At 36.7% G+C, this 20,662-nt stretch overlaps 2 protein-coding genes across 5 annotated transcripts in view; one reads left to right on the top strand and one right to left on the bottom strand.

The window, feature by feature from the left end:
• Nucleotides 1–3,290: 3,290 nt before the first annotated feature.
• Nucleotides 3,291–18,418, bottom strand: LOC135217173 (WD repeat-containing protein 5). Its single transcript, XM_064252895.1, has 9 exons — nt 18,264–18,418; nt 14,982–15,100; nt 12,181–12,277; nt 10,253–10,416; nt 7,864–7,953; nt 7,512–7,651; nt 7,100–7,331; nt 5,118–5,205; nt 3,291–4,650 (listed from the first exon to the last, which is right to left on the bottom strand). The coding sequence occupies exons 2-9, from the start codon at nt 15,042–15,044 to the stop codon at nt 4,550–4,552; spliced, it is 975 nt and encodes a 324-aa protein (XP_064108965.1). The 5' UTR covers nt 15,045–15,100; nt 18,264–18,418; the 3' UTR covers nt 3,291–4,549.
• Nucleotides 18,419–18,641: 223 nt separating this feature from the next.
• Nucleotides 18,642–20,662, top strand: part of LOC135217171 (bromodomain testis-specific protein-like) — a 193,883-nt gene continuing 191,862 nt past the window's right edge. Inside the window, exon 1 of one of the 4 annotated variants that reach the window (XM_064252894.1) lies at nt 18,642–19,058. In XM_064252894.1, the coding sequence (XP_064108964.1) occupies nt 18,994–19,058 (65 nt within the window). In that variant the 5' untranslated portion in view covers nt 18,642–18,993. Of the gene's footprint in view, nt 19,676–20,662 lie in introns of all 4 variants that reach the window. The other 3 variants (XM_064252892.1, XM_064252890.1, XM_064252893.1) reach the window with 3 other exon arrangements.

The raw sequence follows: 20,662 nt of genomic DNA, 5'->3' as shown, positions 1-20,662 counted from the left end.
TTTGCGTGGCTAGGAACTCTTGGTCACCTAGCAACGGCACCTATAGTTTATTGTGGGATCCAAACCACATTATATCGAGAAATGAATTTCTATCACCAGAAATAAACTCCTCTGTTAGCCAAGCCGAAAATCGAACTTCAGACCTCTGGATTGGTAGCCGAGCACGAAAACCACTCGTCCAAGGAGGAGCTATATACCCAGTGGGGTCTGGCTATAAAGAACAGATATGCACAAATCTGTTAAATGTATTATCCCTTGTGGTTCTATAGTGACTTGCCTAATTATGTCAGGTATAGCTACAGGAATATTGCCTCTGATAACCTCTCCATACATGCAGACTTCTTCACTGGAAACATTTCTGAAGAAAGTTAATGATGCACTCACCTTTTGTTGTCATGCCTTTTTAATGAGGGCCACTAAAATAATTTTCAGCCTATGTATAGAGAGTGGTTTGTTTGTGGAATGGCGTAGAAAAAAACAGGACTATCTGGGATGCTTGCTGTGACATCTAGGTAAACCTACAATACTTGAACTGAGCATAATATTCTATGTGAAATAGAACCGAGTTCCTTTATAAGAAAAGAGGATTTTCTCTTTACAAGGTCCTCATTCCTGGCCAGGTTGATTGATTTATAGGTTTTAGGCATAATGCCAAACAATGGGGCAACTAACGCCATTCAGGGCTGAAATGGAAATTGACAGTGAAAAGGTTTGAAAGGTGTAACAGGAGGAAAGCCTCACAGTTGCACTATGAATCAGTTGTTAGGAAAGGGAGAAAAGTAAGATGGAAGATAGATATGAAAGAAGGTACAGTAAAAGGAATGAAAGTAGTCACAGCTAGGGGCCGAAGGGACACTCCATATATTGCACTGCATGAGGTGCTTTGACGGCACTAGCCCCCCTACAGGGATTCTTAGCAAGAGACAACACTACATGACAACAAGGTTTGAGTGGTGATATGTTGTCCTTGTATAAGAGCGCTTCTGAGCTTCTGTTGCTAAGCCAGTCAAGAAGAATGCTTTTTGCTGCATATGAGTTACATGTAGTTGCATTGGGACCCTTGAGGGGATGACAGTACGTAGTCTATGAACCCTATTCAGGGACCAGGTGTTGGGGAACCTTGCAGGAGCTGACCTTTGTGGTGTAAAAGACTGGAGAAGGAAATTGAAATCTTTTACATAAGAATAATTTCCAAAACCATAAGGCAAGGGTTCCATCAATGTAGACTTGTCTGCCATGAGTGATGACATAGCAAGGCGCTCGACCTCAAAAGATAATGAGATGTAAAACCGTTTCAACAGATTTCAACTGGGCTCTCAGCGTGGAAGTAATCTAACCACATTTTCTTTATGGACTGGCATATTATATAGATGAAGTTTGTAGTTTTTGCACTATGTACCTAGCAATGTTAGGAAAATAATCCTCAGGTAAATTGATTGATTGATTATGAAGTTTAGGTCTTGAGGACCATGTGCCAGAACCCATCAGGATCATTCAGTGCTGTAATAAAGATGAAATATATAAATCAATATGATTCATAATGAATAAATGAATAACAAAGTACTTTAAAATTCAGCGTTTAGATATGAACGTAAAAAATAAAGAATGGTGATAGATAAAAGCAATAAAATATTAATAATTATCAAACTTTTATATTTAAAATATATATTTAGCGGCTCAGAAAGGAGGATGCATGGACGACTTCCCCTCCTTCTATTTGGGATAGTGCAACAGACAGAACTGGAATCTCTTCTCTCGCCTGTTGCTGAGGAAATAAGAAACTAATGACTGATTGCCTGATTCAGGGATACTTGGCAAGCTGTTCCATTCAAAGCTTTCAAAATCTGGGACAATGAAGGAAAAATACATATTGTTCTCCATTCGTTCCAGTCTTGCAGGAATGAATCTCTTCCTATTGCCGAATGTCCAGGTTCAGTAAGACATTGCAGTCATACCGTCTAGGAACAAGGAAATGTGGGCCTCTTTTCGGGGTTTCAATTTTCTGAGATGGAAAGACAGCCAATAGGCCAAGGAAGCTGACATGACATTCGCTCAGAGTCAAGTTTGTACTTTTTCCAGAGACCACTTCCAGGTCCATGGACAGAATTGAATTGAATATGGAATTTAGGCCAAAGGCCCAGCACTGGGTCCCATGAAGTCACTCAGCGCTGGGAGGAAAACTTCGCAGTTGCACAATGAAGCAATTGTCAGGAGAGACTGGAAAGTAAGAGAATATGAAAGGAGGTACAATAAGGTGAATGAAAGGGGTTGCAGCTAGGGCCAAAGGCATGCCACAAAGAACCTTAAATAATGCCTACACTGCACTGACAGTACTACCCAACTACAGAGATAATCGGAGTATCTGCCTAGTCTTGGACGAAGGTGATCTCAAAGCCTTTTCCAGGAACATGAGTGCCAGTGTTTGTTTAAATCCAAGTTGCAATTTCAGGATTAGATCTACAGGGACACAAACTTTAAAAGACCCAGAATTCGTCCCAATTATCATCTGGAAAAACTAAAGAATACTTAAGAGGAGCATGTCTTACCTCCCTCCAAGCTGGTTTTTGAGTTTCTTCAAAATTCACACCTGAAATTATTGAGTTGGTAACCCTACGAAATATTTTTAAGGTTTGATGATTTAAATATTTATGTTTAACATCTGTTTTGTGTAGATTTTAATCTTTCTTCTTTTTTATTTTGTTCTATTTGGCATGTGATGTTCGAGTGATGCTTTAACAAAGCGTATCTGTACAGTAAAATTTTATCCTGTATCTCCAGTATTCAATATTGTGGTGTTTAATTTTTCCTAGATTAAAAAAATTACTGCATCTGATACTACTGTGAAAACCTTAAAATACTGCACCAGCTATTTTTCAAACACTGGACACTTATTTTACTTTGCTATTTTATTACTACCCAGAATTTACTGGAAATACTTTGACACAAACCTTTGAAAGGTTACAGTCAAGGTTGGCCATAACATTTATCTGCAAAATTTGGCTTCAAGTTACTTTTTTAGTTAACCTTTCTGGGAAGTACTAAAATATGTAAAAATCCTTCCAATTTCTTTATAATACTTGGGTGAAATGGTAAAACTAAAGAACATCTGCTACACTTCCTTCCACAAAGTATACTAGAGTAAAAGTTGTAAAAGAAGGTAGTACCCTGTACACTTCTATATTGAAAGGTCATAAAATGGATCAGACTTTATCCTGGATTAGACTCTGAGCTCACCTGCTTTATCTTACTAAGTAGTGTTGCACAAAAAGGTCAAATAAAAATTCCCTGCATAAAACTTTCAATATATTTCTTCGCAATAATTACCCCTAGGTCACACTTTCCAATCATGGATGAGCCATATAAAATTCTCGTAATAAAAATGAAAAAACACTAATCATGACACGTATTTAGATATACACCCAGAAAACTTTAATAAATGAAGCCATGACATAGGTATCAAACAAATGAAAATAGAGGATCTAAGACTGTATAAACTTGTACGTCATGACCAGGTTTAGGCTTTCATATTTGTACTGGATTTGTTAAATGGAGTGTAGTTTTACCATACAATATACTGTTACTTGAAAAATGACTATACCCTCAAAATTCAATTATTTAAATGAAACTCAAATTTTTTAACCACTACAGTAAATGGAAATACTGGCATATTGATTTCCTATAAATAGGAAAATCATGAGTGTTTTTACTGAACAGGCAAAATATAAATCACCTCTTATATTTACTACTTCATTTTCATAATGAGTTTGTTCCATTATTTGCATATATATATCTCATTATGTTGTTTCTAAAAATGGTACCCTGGTTAAGTAAATGCTTTAAAAAATAAATAAATAAAGAGATTATTAAACAATCACACTTTCCGGTTCATACATTACATGATGAGGTCTACATTAAAAAAACTAAACAAAGAATTTACATGGCATATTGCAAGAATTCCCGCCTCAACCCATGGCACTCTTAACAAGACAAAAAATTTTGTTTACTCATGTTACCAATACTGCATTTCTTCAAGAAGTCAGTGCATCTCTTTATCAGTAGAAAACAATATGCAGAGCATAGTTTAAGCTATTTTCTTGAGTACATTACATAGTAACATCTCAAAACACACAAAATATGCATAATGATGTGTATACTCCATGGAATAACTTTAAACTGAACTGAAATCTAAGCAAATACAAGAGGGGGTGTATGTTAAAATACAGGCCACTTCCATAACGTACGCAGGTACGGATGTCATACTTACAGAAAAATGATTTTAGTACATGTACTTATCAAAAGAAATCTACATTCAATTTTTACAATATATGTGACACCGTCTGGTTAATGTATTAACTAATAATAATGAAAAACAAGTAATAAAAATACCTTCAAAGAAAAAAAAAGTCCTTTGTAACACTCACTTCAAAAAAATAATAATTTCAGTTTTGAATAATGAAAAATCATAGTAATAAAAATACCCTAAAAAACTGAAAAGTCCTTTGTAACAATGTCACCTTATAGAAAAAAAAAGACAGTTCACTGTTTTGATTTAAGTGTCACTTTTCCACAACTTTATAGTTTTATCGTTTTCCAGTGCTCCAGAGGCTATGATATTTTGAGTGGGATGGCAAGCTGTACAAAGCACTACATCTGTAAATTAAAGAAAAAATGAATAAGTACACTGCACAGTCTTAATAATTAAGCCCCAAACACAGATGACCAAAATGTCAGACATTATTTACATTGGTCTCACTTGATGAATTAGAGGGGGCTATACAAACAAAAGAAGCACTTAACTATGAAGGAAAAAGAAAAAAAAAGATTAAAGAAAATGACATATTGTAGCATTCACAAAAAGCTATATAGAGCAGTCAGGAAAATACAAATACACGCAAACCTGAGTACAAGGTCAGGGAGGATCTGCTACTATTATTATTATTTTGATTCATGATTACAATTGAATTTCACAATTATGGAATCTCCTACTGAAAATTATATCAAAATACACGATTTCCTTACACGAGACAAGCATGCAGTTCTTGATTCACGTATCAATGAACACATAAATTTTCGAAAGTATGGCTGGCAACAGCTCTACAATCCAAACTTCAACTTACCTGAATGCCCTTCCAGTTTTTGAACTATTTCTTTGGTCTGTAGATTCCAAATATATATAAGGTTGTCTTCTGAGCCAGACACAATCCACTGCAAATGTAAAAGATATTTATACAGTAACTTTATGTAATAACAAAGTCTTTAATAAACAATATCCCTTTGTTACTGTTCACCATTCTTACATCTAAAACTATATGACTTTTTTCCAATTGCCTATGATGAAACATTTCTCAGTTCATCATGTGCTCTTGCTAAAATTTATGGTGAAAGACTTCCCAATTGCAATGCAATAAAAAATAATTACAATGCTCTCTCAATTTAGTATGATGAATTTCAACTAGGGCTAGGTCATAATCATTAAAAACAATATTTTCCCAACCACATATATTTACAAATCCAATAACAATAAATAGCGAATTCTGTGCAAAAAAAAAAAAAAAAAAAAAAAAAAAAAAAAAAAAAAAAAAAAAAAAAACAGGTGCATCGATTCAAGAAATTCAAGAGAGAAAAGCCCACAAGTTATGTGCAAGTCATGTACCACAACATGTTACTACTCAATCATCTACAAAGTGAGGGGGGGGGAGTAGAAGGCACTGTTAATTATAATTAATGGATTTATAATTATAACAATGTTACATATTGCAAAAACCACTGTCATTATAAATATAGACTGAATCCCAAGTCTAGCCAACTCTGAAATCACAGGTGCTGCCATAAGTTCTATTGATTTTTGATGGGAGAAACAAACCACAAATTTAGAATCATTAAACCCACAAATTCAGAATCATTAAGCACATAAGGCACAAAGGCAGGTACCTTTAGGATACACACCACATCTAAGTGAAAAATTAAGTCAAAATGTGGATGAAGGTGAATGAACCACAGTCCTCCAGGCCTACCATGATAATAGATTTCACTGAATAAACAACAAAAGGATTCATGTATATAAATAAAAGTGGTGAAAGGATGTCTTGGAGACATTATGAACGCATGCAATGAGCAGCTGTAGCCAATGTAAAATAGAATTCTAGGAAATGAAGGCCTGGAAAGGATGGCAAGCCATCTTTGCTATGAATCTTGGCCATCAGCACCAGGGCAAATGAACCCAACAGAGGAGCAATGGCTACAACTCATTGAAAATTACTGAAATTTACACATAATACCTGAAACTTGCTGCTATTACACCAAAATTGGGAAGAGGCATACTCACTCACTAATTCAAAAGGCAACTCATAAGCCTTAGGCCAAAATAAGTATAAAATGCCCTCATAAGTATGCATTACACTGAAGTTCCACTTTTTCAAAATTTACAGAAAGGGACCTTGAAGGGTTTGAGTCAAAGTATGCTGTGGAAAATATTTTAAATCTGGCCAAGACCATGGGACTGGAAGTCTACAATGATGTGGAGAGGTGGGCAGAGGAGCACAGAGGAGAACTTACCACAAAAGAATTGGCAAGGCACTTTAATAGTAGCATAAAAAATTTAAAATGTAGTTTGTATTTTTCCTAGGACTAAATGGAAATTGTGGTCAATGAAATTTGAATGTAGTATTACTACTCAGTTCTTTGTGTATTTAACAATACTCTATGCGGTACATAAAAGTATGCAGGATTAATAACTAAAGCTTAGTAATTTTCTTTCTGAAGATCAATGACATGGAGAAATGACTTGAAATATCTTGAAATCAATTAGAGTTCACTCAATTACCAAAATTTATTTATCAAAACAAATATCCACAATACTTGCAACAGGTAATTTTCACACATCTCTTTAATATTCATTTTATATATACAAATACCACTGACATTTTCATGTGCTTACTCGAGTTCCAAACCTTACATACGAAACTATGCTCTCAGAAGTTACAAAGAAGTTACTAACTACATTAAAGTATGGACTTCTATTCTGCATTTGATGTTGATCACCTAAACTTATGCTGAAATTTATCTTTGGATCAAAATGAAAACGGAATGGATTACTTACCTTGCCTCCTGTGACTGAAAAATTAGCAAAAATACAATATTTTTCATTCTTATGTCCAGTATATGTTTTAAGACATTTCCCTTTGCTGTAATCCCACAACTTCAATGTGTTGTCTAGAGTTGCAGCCAAGATGTATTTGCCATTTGGAGAAAATTTCACAAATGATACAGGAGGATTGTCATCATCAATCAGTGTTTTAAGACACTGTCCTGAGGTAGTGTCCCAAATTCGACTGAAAAATAATTGTTCTTTTTTAAGGAAATTTTTACTTAATCAGTTACACTAATTTATTATAATACAATCAAAACAAGCCATAAATAAAAGGTAAATGAATATTGATAACACAGAGCAGCATTTAATAGTTCCACGTTTTTTATGTTATTTGTGGAAAAGGAAACATTAGGAAACTTACCATAATCCATCATAACTGCTGGATACAATGAGAGTCCCATCACGGTTAAAATTAACCGCACTAACCGGATCAGAGTGAGCTGGCAAAGTTTTTAGACATTTTCCTGTTTTGACGTCCCAAATTCTGACACTTTCATCGAACTGAAAAGGATAGCCAAACATCTACTTTGTAGCCAAATGTCTATTTTGTAGGACCAATTTACTAACACTACGAAACACTATGAAGAGCCTTTCTTAGGCTCAGAGGTCCGGATAAACTAATCCTTTATAATAATAACAACTAAGTAGCTTAAAATGACAAGTATTGGACTGAAAACTTTTATATCAAACCAAGAGTAACAAGAACAACTTACCGAACCTGAGACAATAAGATTTGACTGTGGGTTGAAGTTACAACAAAAGACATAATTGCTGTGTCCTTTAAGTGTTTTCACACACTTTCCCTGGGGAGAGGAGAAATATCAAATTACTTGTATTTCAGAGAAAAAATCTATAATCAATGCTCAAATATGTAACACTCAATATAAACCAACTACTTTCTTTTAATACAGGCAGTCCCGGGTTATCAGCAGGGAGCTGATAAGCGAAAACTGCCTTTAACCGAAATTCAACAATTTATGGCGCTAAGTTTCGGTCGCCATAACTCTATTATCGGCACCTTAACGCATTGATAACCGAAACTCGGCCTGTTATGGCACCATAAATCACTGATTTTATGGAGCTACACAAGCGCCATTACACCAGATTGCCATTAACCGAGACCATCGATAACCAGAAAACTACCTGTATGCTTATATTTTGAGAGGCTTGTGAAACTCCAATCACCAATTTTCACTGATGAAGAAAAAAAAGATTATCGGCCGGTTCTGGCAGGTTAGTGCATGTAAACATGATCCAGAAATGCGTACAAGGTCAACCCATTTTCTTTTTGTAGGGTCTGATTCAGCAAAAAAGCTCTGTGGGATATGGAGGTGGCCCCTTTGGTTGATGGAATTTGTATTTAAAATAATACTTTTTAATTCATTTGGACCAAGTACCAACTGTGGTTGGGAGGTGCTGAGCTGCTGGCATTCCTGCAGGTAAAGGACCCTGAAGTGGCCAATGGACTTTGTGGGAAAGAGATAAAGGAACTGTAAACTGTTAAGTGGAACAGCTGGTCAACAGATACACTAAAACCCTGCAAAAAACTGAAGTAAACTTGAGTACAGTAATGTGTTTGACACTAACCACTGTGCACTATCATCTTAGTAATAGCAATGGTTGAACTTGGAAATGTTATACCCAGCAAGAAGGTGAATATTGCAAAACAACTAAGGAAAAGGTAATAATATTCTTCAGAAGTGAAAGCTCATTTTGCCCTAACTACAATGCCTATGGAATTGAGAAAAAGGTATCTCAGTATAAGGTCTCTTCTGGAATCAAAACTGGTCTGACACTTCAAAAAGCTGCCCAAGTTTGCATCAATCTCAAAACACTTTTAACAATCTCATACACATAATGAACACTAGATTTTCATTCAACGTCCAAAATTCAGTCAGTGTCCTGCCCAAGTCAAAAGGAGAAAGGATATCTTAGATTTTCTACGTAACTAACAGATCAAGGAAAGTATTATTCCTTAAGAAGGAGAAGACTAAGCAAAGAAAATTAAAAGCTTTGAATCAATTTCTTGAAAGTGCCCCCTGCTGGATGAGGTCCGGAAAATGTATTAGTACGTCAAACTAAGAAAAACCAAGAAAAATAGTGATCTGAAAGAGAGGATTGGAGGAAGGCTAAACCAATGATCCAACAGAGATAGCAAAGCTTAAACTTTTCTATATAACTTATATGATGCCCCCATAATCTGATTAACTCTAAAAAGCCTGACTTAAACCTCAAAAGGAACTATAGAGAACCTCTTCTAGTATATAAAAGAAAAATCAACTTTATCGTAATTCTTTGATACACAACCAGTAAAATGTATATTCATCTTCTGAAGGTGGTACTTTGTGGGACACAATCAAGATTGCTCTCTCCAACACTGGCAGTAGAGCAGGAAAAGCAATATGGAGAGGACTCTCTCTTACATCAGTGGAACTTATTTTGTTATAAAAATTACTTTTTTTTTTTTTTATCGGACAGGCATAGAAAACTGGAGTAAGTAGCACACTTAAAAAGATTATTTCACCTAACAATAAAGCAACACTTCTAGAATGTAAGCAGAGGTATGCACCAGGGATATAGCTTACATGTTGCAATTGTAGAAAAAGGGAATTAAATGAATTTTAATCATTTGAGGCTGATATAAAATACACTAGATATCTTCCTAATAAGAAATGTCCTTCTTTACTTTAGTATAAAAAAGTTAAAACAAAAGAAAAAGCAAAACCAATAAATTTAGAGAAAACCCAATAGCACTGCTACAGGAAACCATTCATAAATAATTGAAAAGCTGTGTGGGGAATTATCTAAAACCATTACGTACTGTGATTTGGAGAACCTAAACTTTATATATAATATCTGACATTACCCAGAATATTTCTAAGTTTCATTTTAATACAACTCAACACTTAGTTATCATTACCATCATGAGATACCCAGACATCCAAATATCCTTGGACTAATGTTTTTCTTATGACTAGGATTTGTTAGCATCTTGACATTTTAATTAGGGGAACATACAGAATAATATCTTTATATTTGAAAAATAAGGTCCAGTACATACTCCACAAAATACTACAGTACTTTCTCACTGAACATACTCACCGAAGCAAGTTCCCATATTTTCAGAGTTTTGTCATCTGATGCAGAAACAAGTAATCTACTGTCATGAGACCAAGCAACATCACTAATACCCAGTTTGTGGCCTGCTAGTGTTTTCTCAAACTTGCCATCATAAGCTCCCCATATCTTGATTACTTTGTCAGCCGCTGTATTGAAAAGAGATACCCAAATTAAGTAAAATACCAAAAATACACAATACTATAGTATAACATCTTACTTCCAACTGCTTGGAACCTTTCACAGAATAGAATGACAATATACATGTATGTAAAGATAAAAATAATGAAGCAAAATTACCATAAATCACTATCCTACTTACAAACAAGTTACATTCTGGATGGCTGTTCATATCTTGAATTGCACATTAAGTTGGTTTTTAATATGTACAGGTACTCCTTGTTTAACGACGGGGTTCCGTTCCAGCGACCACGTCGTTGAATGGGCTATTCTCTTTATTTTGACTATTAGCATTAATTTTCAGTCATATATTACACACAGAACTAATTTCCAACATAGCCTACTACTTGGCAAAGTTCTGACAATGCTCTTTATAATTTTATTACTAATATATTTTAACTTCATCATTTTATAACTACATAATGTACAATTTTCTTTAAAACAGTGTACTTTATTTAATTAGTTTAGCCTACATTCCTGAGTTAGCCTGCTAGTAAGTCAATACAATACTAAGTCAATACAGAGCTAAACTTTTCCAAGAATCTGCACATTATTTAGCAGTAACTTTCATATTCTAAATTTGGTATTTCATAATTATCACTATTAGTTTCTTTGTCCTTATTTTGATTGCAGAGGGTAGAGAGATGAACAAAAATAATGAATGAATTTCGGCGATCACAGGGCATGTTCGTCTGTTCTTTGCAAAAATTCTTACTAGAAGAATTGGATGCAGAACAAAATTTGAACTTGTGACCTTGTCTGTTTTATGTAGGTCCCGTTGCTAGGTAACCCAATTGGTTCCTAGCCATAAAAAGAAAAAAAAATCTAATCCTTTCGACCAGCCCTAGGAGAGCTGTTAATTAGCTCAGGTTAAACTAACATATACTCAACTTTTACCCTCGACAGTCAAAATAAATTATGGAAAACAGTAACAGTGATAATTATCAAGCCATACTGAAGTTATGAAATGAAAGCCACTGAAAAATACTTCAGATTCTGAAGAAAGTTGGTAAGCTGACTCCCAGATAACTCTGGAATATAAATGTGACATTAATTACAATACTTTATAAAGAAAATTAAAAAGTATGAAAGGGGATTCCAAACAGGAAAGTACGAGTGAGAAATTGATAACTACTACAGTGTAAATATCTCAAGAGATGTTAAAAATTGACTTTTCAAATATACTTGTACTCTATGGGATATTTTTCTGTCATCTGACCAGTCTGTCAGAACCTAACTCATAGTCGTAAGTAAGCAACTGTTAGCATTGTTAAATGGATTTCAATGACAGATTCCAGCTGGGACTTGGAAAAACTAGCACATAAAATAGGATTTGTATTTGTATAAAAACACATGCCCATGGCTATCCACAAGTTTGTTTCCCAAACAACTGTAAACAGGCAAACTTTGGGAATATGTACTATAAATTACTCGGTCACTGTACATATATAAATTCTTTTCAAGTATAAACCTAAGGGGACCAGACTCATGTTTATATAAAGTGGACCACCCATATTCGTGTTCTTACCTATTTGTGGGTTTCTCTATGGATCATACCTACCCATTATTCCGGGAAAATTTGCCTATTCGCAGTATTTTTCACAGAGAAATATTCACTAATTACTGTATTTTCATTGCGATGTGTCACTGTAATGCCCTCCTAGAATGAATATGAATATAATAGGAGGTTTAAACTAAAAAAGTGCAATGTTAATTGGTTGAGTTTTACTTACATGAGCTAGCAAGCCAGTCACCTGTTGGACTGAACTTTACTGATGAAATTGCTTTTGAGTGGCCTGATAATGTATATTTGAGCACGTAACTTGGTTTCTGAAAGAAAAAAAATCATTATTCACATAAATGTACCATGAAAAATATTTGTATAGGATTTATTTGCCACTACTCAAGGTTATTACTTACCTGCAAAAATTACATATACCATTAAAAAATGGATAATACACAACCTAAAGGCCTCAATGTGATGTAATCTCTGAAACATATCTCTTAACAAATATTGTACTAAGAGCATTTCACAATTCAAAATCTAGTCAGATCATCAATCAAGAACTGAATGGAAAAGGACACTGCTATTTCCTGATATTGTTAATACCTTCACCAATTTAAAATTTTCCTGGCCAATTATGGCTACTGCAGCACAGAAGCTGAGTTATACTCATCAAATCATTAATTCTATAAACTGAGGCAGTGTCAGGATTCCTCAACCATTTCATCACCATATTCTGTAAGAGGAGGAGGAAAAGTGGCTGTTCTCTGAGCATCTAAGATAACAGGTTGGAAGGAGAGGCTGCGATTCTGGGTCTGACTTTTGGGAGATACTCTGATGTCTGTTCCAATGTTCAACTTTCTGACTTTTTATTTCTTTGAAAATTAATTTATATGATGTAACTGGTTTTCTGCAATTTGCATCAGGTACAAGTCAAATGGTTTTTCTTTACATTAGCATTAATTAAAATTATGATTAAAATCTTATTGTATTTGCAACATTAAACTGGTTGCTTTAATACAATTTTCTAGGGTGATAGGAAGTTTTTACAGAATTTAACTCAAGTAATAAGTCTTTGTACATATTAAAGGCAAGGAGTTTCTGTACTGTGATTAACAATAACAAAACACATATCTGGACATGAAAATAAACAAACAAAAAATTGACAAATGTTTTTATCAGATGCTTTATATGCTTATGAAATGTTTGAGAGAGAGAGAGAGAGAGAGAGAGAAATATGCATTTCACTATGAAAAAATTTACTGCTTGCTAAAACTGGTGAATACTGCTAATTATAAACATATACAAGTTATTGACTGCATATATCATAGTTCTGAATGCCATTCTTGATGGAAAGAGTGGTCAGCAAAATACTAATAACAATGTCTGGAAATTTACATCATACAGTACGTAATAAGAATCTTCCATAACTGGCATTTACCAATTTCAAGTTAAATAGTATCCTGCTGTGAATATTTTTTTTTAAAAAAAGGTATGTTTTATATGGTTCCAGCTTGTAAGTCTTTTCTGGTTTATTCTACCATGACTGAAACTTGCACAATTAATCTTACAGGAAATGTGTAAACAGTTTGCATTGGCAGTATGTATATATTTTTCATCATTACAATCCAAATTTTGTCTCTGAAACAAGATTTTCCCATAAATACATGAGATGTTTTAACACAGTATTTTACATGTTCAAAGAATATTATATTGTTACATGTACATATTTAACTAACACTAGGATAAGCATGAACTGTAACCCAAAGTTTTGATGCAGCTTATGTATTGATAATAAAATTCAAATCTCCTCTTTCTTTATTATTTACCCTTAATATATATTTTTGTTTGCTTATGTTTATCCAGTAAGTTAAGTATATTAGTTTTACCAGACCACCGAAGTTGATTAACAGCTCTCCTAGGGCTGACCCGAAGGATTAGATGTGTTTATGTGGCTAGGAACCAATTGGTTACTTAGCAACAGGACCTACAGCTTACTGTGGGTTCCGAACCACATCGAGCAATGAATTTCCATCACCAGAAATAAATTCTTCTCATTTGATTCCCTGATGGCAGAGTGGAGAATTGAACCCGGACTCCAAGATACCGGTAGTCGAGCACGTTACCGACTCGTCCAATGAGGAACTGCATATAGTATTTTAAACACTGCACACCAGTATACAAGTAAGGTTTTTGGTAAAAATGACCAAAAATACTTATCAAATCCTATCCTACCTTAGGAACTGTGACCCGACTTGGCTGGGGTGGGGCTTTGCCCCATATTATGCTTCTTTTTTTTATGTTCTCAGCCGCCATTTCTGAGATAGATTACTGTACCCAATCTGCAACCAACCCATATTTTCTGATAGTGTGTTATAATTTATGTCCAAAGCTTATATTAACTATATAACTGCTGAGTGAGATAAGTCTTAACTCCTTTTTTCTTTGCTGGTTTGTTCAACACTAATAAAATTAATTTCTTCCCCATTTAATATTAGAGATTTGTACTATAATAACTTAGTATTAAAAATGATTTGTTAATACATACTCAGATGTGTAGCCAAATGTTTTTTTATGCCAAATATTACTGTATAGCTTAGCCTAACTTGACTGCCAAGAAAGTAAGGACTCACTTATAACAAAGTTTTTAAGATAACAATTCTTGGGGACAAACACTGTTCAAAATCACATATCACAATTAAACATAGTGCAGAGTATAATTTAAAGGGATAATAAGTTGGTTAACTACTGTTTAGGGGTCGTTACTCTGTAAATCTGAATTTTCACTAACCCTAGACTCTTTAAGTAGAAATAAAGTAGAACTGGTGTCGGACTAACTAAGGTCTACCAGTCCCCTCAATAAGGTAATTCTACAATTTTTCAGTAGGAAGAATGGGAATTCTGGTATGGGTAGTGGTACTTTCCTCAGTGTGAGAGCACAGAGTTTATCTGTAAAAAAAAAAAAAAAAAAAAAAAAAAAAAAAAAACAACTCAATATTTTACAGCCAAATAATGTGCTAGTCTACTTACTATTGTGTGACTGGCAGGCTTTGTGTTTGAGTTATTATCACCACCTCTCTGCTCTTCAGACATGATGTTAACGACTAAAACGTATAATCACAGAGTTCGACCATCTACTGTCAGCATCCCTGAAAAGAGCAATTCCATTAACACTGAAGCATGGTATCTATATTACTGTACCTACTACATAAAACAATATATATTCAGTCAGGAGAGGTGATGGCCAAGGCTCCCTGAAGTTAAGTATTTGCATTTGTTTATATAACTTCTCATGGGAATAACATGATACTGCACAGACCAAAATAAGCATAAAGATTTCTGTTAGAAATGACACTACGACTGAATACCAAAATAGCTCTCCTGATGGGAAATAGCTATCTAGGATTAACCTAGGTGGACTACTGGGTCAATGAAGGAGAAACAGCAAAGGACATCTTGTGCATAATAAGGTCAAAATTATATAACTAAAACTTAACTTTAATTAATATTTCAGTTTTTTAGCTTATTCACGAAGACCTTAGGATATTACATACTTAAATTTTTTTTATTGTATCTAGTTATATGCAATACTGAGACCAGTGAATCTCAAAAGATTTTTTGCTTTCACAAAAAGACACCTGAATCCTTATTTGTATAGATCAATGTAATTAGTAGCAATAGCTATCCATAAATGGTATTTCATAGACAATGCTCTTACCCTGGTTAGTACAATTTCTCAAAATCTAGGCACAGGCATTTGAATAAGGAATAAACTATTTAAAAAAAATAACATGTAAATTTAAGATTACTTACTACCTACTGGTGATAGAGGTTTATCCATTATCATCTTAGATATTTATACTCAAATGTTTTTATGTTGTCCCTTGCTATACAAGAGTGGCAATTTAATTAGTATATTCATATACATATACACAAAAAGTCAATCTATACATAAATGTTTGGCGTGGGAATTGATTATCCTCTCTAATAAAAAAATATTACATATTCCTAGGATGATTCAAACTTCAATGTCATGGTTTTGGTATGTTGATGATATTTTGGCTATTGCGCCTGAAATAGTACATACTAGTTGCATATGATCTATTAAAAAACACTGAATGATTGTGTCCTAAATTGCTGTATAATAAAACCAATAAATCTACTTTTGCATACAACATTATAGTACTTATTTACTTTCCACTCTTGAATAAACATAAAGCCTACCTAAATATAAACCTAGCTTACAATCCTGAATAAATATCACAAATAACCAATCACAAAACTTACCTAACTTTTAAGTATCATGAGGAGAAAGACTACAATCACAAGGCCACTTTTAAAGGAATACATCGATACCATACTTTATCTAACCTATCATTTGGCGTCACAGCAAAAGGGGAGCAGATCCTTAGCTTGTTTGGGGAAACCTTGTACAAATTGGGTCATAACTGGCATGAGGAGCATCTCTGTTTCCTTCTTTCTTAGCTTTGCACACAACATAACCGCTACCTTGAGACTGGGAGGTTCAGCTAGAAACATATTCACAAAATGACAACGTCAGTATTTACTGCTGAACAGAATATTTTTGAGCATTTTTGGTCATAAACTAAAGCCACTTTGGATTATTAGCCCAGGATTACTATCTCTTATTACAACTACCAATGCCTATGGGATCCTTGGTTAAATTAGGTTATACGGTCTAAAAATCCAAAACTACTCAAAGCGTCTTGGTTTCTAGTGTAAGAGTTGGTGTCCAGGCCTTCTATTTATGAGTTGAAAAGCTGCAGGTAATCCTACAGTTAACGGGTCCAAATTCACTGCATTATACATAAAGTCAAGATAAGCATACACATCTATCCAATATATATTGAATCATGGAAAAGTTAAAAAACGAGCAGTTTATCTGCTTACAGAAGCAGATTGTAAAATGACGTATGGAATAGCCTAAAAAGGGTACATAAATAAACAAAAACGTTTTGGGAGAGAAAATTGCAAATCTGTTTTTGTACGCAGATAAACTGCTTATTTTTTAGATTTATCAGAAAGCGGCTGCTGAAGAGCATGAGCCTGTGCCAGGTTCCACAAAGGCAGTTGCAGGCACAATACACTATATTCACATGAAGGGCAGAGTTTTATACTCCCTATTTTTCACAATCTCTTCTTCTATCAGCAGATAAACTGACCATTCTTTGCAAATATACTTCTGTCTGCAGATCTGTTGAAAGAAGAATTTCACAATAGGGAAGAAAACTTAAACACAAACAGGAAAGTAGTGAAACTGAACCTCTAAACTATAGGATTACCAATAGTAGATTAAAGAAATTTCAATAGATTTGAAGCATAACCTTAATGGCAAAACTTGAAAATAGTTGTTTGGCCTGGTTCCCGCCACTCGTCGTCTGGGAAAGGTTTTGAAGGGGCTCCAACTCCCCGGCCAGGTCAGGGTACATTGCCCTGGTATGATTAGGTAAGTAAGATGAGCTATCTATGTATGAGGAACCTGTCCCAGTCTACAACAGGCGGGAATCAGGCAGTGCAACTAGGCTAGCATAAAGTTCTAGAGTGACGTGTGAGCAAGCACTTTGAGGCACTAGGTAGTAGTGTTTTTGGCATACACAAGGCTTATTCTATTCTTACTCAGTGTAGCTAGAATCCTAAATAGCCTAACTCTATTTAAAAGTGACGAGGTCATGGGGGCTAAGAAGCCAAGGATTAGAATACAATATACCTAGCTAGCTAGAACTGGGGCCAAAGGCCAAGCGCTGGATCATTAAGGCTGAAGAGGAAATTGATAGTAAGGTGGTTTGAAAAATGTACCTTGCGGGAGGAAAACTTTGCAGCTGTTAGAGAAGGTGGAAAGTCATATGGAAGATAATATGAATAGTTAGCCTACAAGAAAATCAATGACAGTTGCCGCTAGGGGCTGACAGGACGCTGTAAGACCTCATAATAATGCCTATAGTGCACAGCGTGAGGTGCACTGACGGCAATCGTAGGTAACCCCGAAAGGGGACCTGTAGGATTGGACTGGTCTCGGATACCTAAGGTAGCCTATGATTTGTTTGCAATAACTCGTACACGAACGAAGAGTGGCGTACCGTAAACACGGACAATTTCGGGATAAATAAAAGACTAAACCTTAAAGAGGAACCAAGAGAGGAAGACCTGAAGAGGAACCCTAAGAGGAATGACTCGTAGTAGGTAGCAGGACCTACTACCTAGGTACTAGGGTACATTGGTACTCTCGTACCCTAGGGGAGTTTTAAAGTCCAATTGGAGTATCTGTTCAAGACTCCGGGCGCGCAAACTCACCAAACTTCGAAATCTGAGTTCCAAAATCCGTTTGAAGACGAGATTTGCGAAATCCAGCGGCGAGAAGGTGATAATTATCCTCACATTTCGCGTCTGACAATAACAAAATTGATCACCTGGATGTTACAACAACAAACACGACCATGTGCAGTTGGTACAGTTCGCTCCGCACAAATAAATAACAATCAATAGTGGCGACGAGCGGTGGCGGAAATACATTCAACGGGAAGGAATTAAAAATAAGCAAGTACGAATTCTTGCTAAAAATCGTACGCGAATCACGAGCGAGGAAAAAACGTCATAAGAAAAGAAATGAATGGAGAACCGCTCTCTCGGCGCGCACATTATTGGAACAGGCTGTGTGCGTGACGTCACACTTTGGTCGTCCGCCATGATATAGTGAGACGGTTGTGCGTGAGTCTCTGTTGGAAAGACGCCGATGAACATTGCATTCCGACAGGCGGCTCTGTCTTATTTCGCGTCTCACACTCTATGTTAAATGACCGTTTCAACTTTGTTGAGAACTAGCCGTAGAAATTGTGAACAATAAAAATGACTGTAGCAGTGATTGTGAGATGTGTGAGAGGGGTAGCGTGGGTCATGTGACCAGGCTCCGCCAATCAGCTCGCGAGTAGTCGTTAGTAGAGATGGTGTGGCGACGGCGGCGGGGGTGTGGAGGAGCTGCCATTGCGAGCGCTGCGTCACCGCCCTGTATCTATCACCCACAATCATGGAGGGCAGTGGTCATCCAGCCCACCATTCCTTCCATCACACACCAACGCCCGTCAACAGAGGGTATTAGAACATTATTCGTTCTCTTCTATGCTAAATAAATTGAAAAACCCGCGAGACAAATGAGCGTGGGTTCCGAGGCTGTTCGGAGAGGTCGCTTCGGCCATATTCTGTCAGATTGTTTATGTTGAAAAGTTCCTGGGGGTTGTTCCTTCGTCGTGAAGCGGGCGCCCTCCCAAGGGCTCGGTTTGTGGAGGTTGTTTTATTCGCATGGGAAGTGAAGGAAAAGGGAGAGTCTGTGCGACGGGCAAGTGAAGTTCAGGAGGAAAAGGAGAGAGGACAGACAGCTTGTGCAGGGAGCGGTGTTGGAAGGCGTCCTGCCTGTGCGCGGCTCCCGGCGCCTCTGCTGATGGTCGTCTCTCCCCTGTCCCGCCATTTTGAAACCCAAGCAGTGATGGCTGACGCCAGGGACGGAACCGTTCGCGTTTTGTGGTGATTGCGCCGTGAGCGGGATGCCTTTGCGTCGGGTTCTGTCGTCGTAGTGTGCTTGAAAGATCAGAGGTTGTGGTGTTGTATGTTGTGAGGAGGAATTTCGCCTGAATTATGTGAAATCGGGGCGGGAAGCCGAAGGACGCCACACAACCGCCAACCCGCAGGCCGACCGACTCGCTGCTCTCTAGGTTTGTTATTATGACTCGCATTTCCTTCGCCTCTCTCTCCCTCGTCCCTTTCACGCCCCTCAGTCCCGCCGCCCTTTCCTCACGCCCTTGCTCCCTTCAATTCCACCTGGCTAGGCCCAAGCTGCAGGCGGGAGAGTGATGCAACTGCGCGACTCGGTCATTGCAGAATTTGAATGCAACTCCCAAGCACGTAGCCCCACTCAGGCACCATCGGCTTTTCCTTTAAGGCTTTGCAAGCATCGCCGGTCGCCCTCGGCCGCCTCTTTCCCCTGCAAGCTAGGTAAGGTACGTGGGCGTAGATGGGTGGCAGGCGGAATTTTGAATGAGCGTGTGGGGGGGGGGGAGGTGTTTCCGTTAGGCTTAGTCAGGATGTCTTCCCCAGGTTAGCCAAAGAGGACGACGCCGGGACGTGGAAGACCGTTACCGTGTCGTGGGGTCGTTGTTTTCGAGTCGTTTTTTCAAATTTCGATTCTTGTTTTTGAGATGTTTTGGTTTTGAGGGGGGCGATTTCATCTCGTTTTTTTTTGGGGGGGGGGGGTTGTTTTAATTTTGTTTCTTGTCCTTGTTGAAGGGTGACCTGGTGTCCCTTGGGTCAGGTCAGGGTTTAAAAAGGCTTAACCTAACTTGGTCCCTGTTGTTGTTGGTTGGTTGTGATTGTTGTCCTGAGATTGTTTAGACATGTATTGCAATTTTTTTTTTTAAGGCACGACTCCAAATTAGCTGTCTGTTATTATGTATGAATGAGTATACCTGCTTTTGTTTATATGTCTCACGATGGAAGGCCCAATTACTGTTGTATCTTCCGAATTGCTACAGGAATTTGGCCGAATCGCTGTATTTGTTTGTACAAAGAGATAGCGGGGCTTTATTGAAGTAGGGCTGACTGTACTAATCTTTGGGTGTAGGCTAACCCTCATCGTCGAACGTTCCTTTTGCTCGTGTGAAATGGACGCTTCACACGACTGATCGGGCGTTCACGATCTTGAC

Source organism: Macrobrachium nipponense, chromosome 7 (genome assembly GCF_015104395.2).
Source record: "Macrobrachium nipponense isolate FS-2020 chromosome 7, ASM1510439v2, whole genome shotgun sequence".
Lineage (NCBI taxonomy): Eukaryota > Metazoa > Arthropoda > Malacostraca > Decapoda > Palaemonidae > Macrobrachium > Macrobrachium nipponense.
Note: the sequence above shows the minus strand (reverse complement) of the source record. Positions and strands in the feature narration are given on the sequence as shown.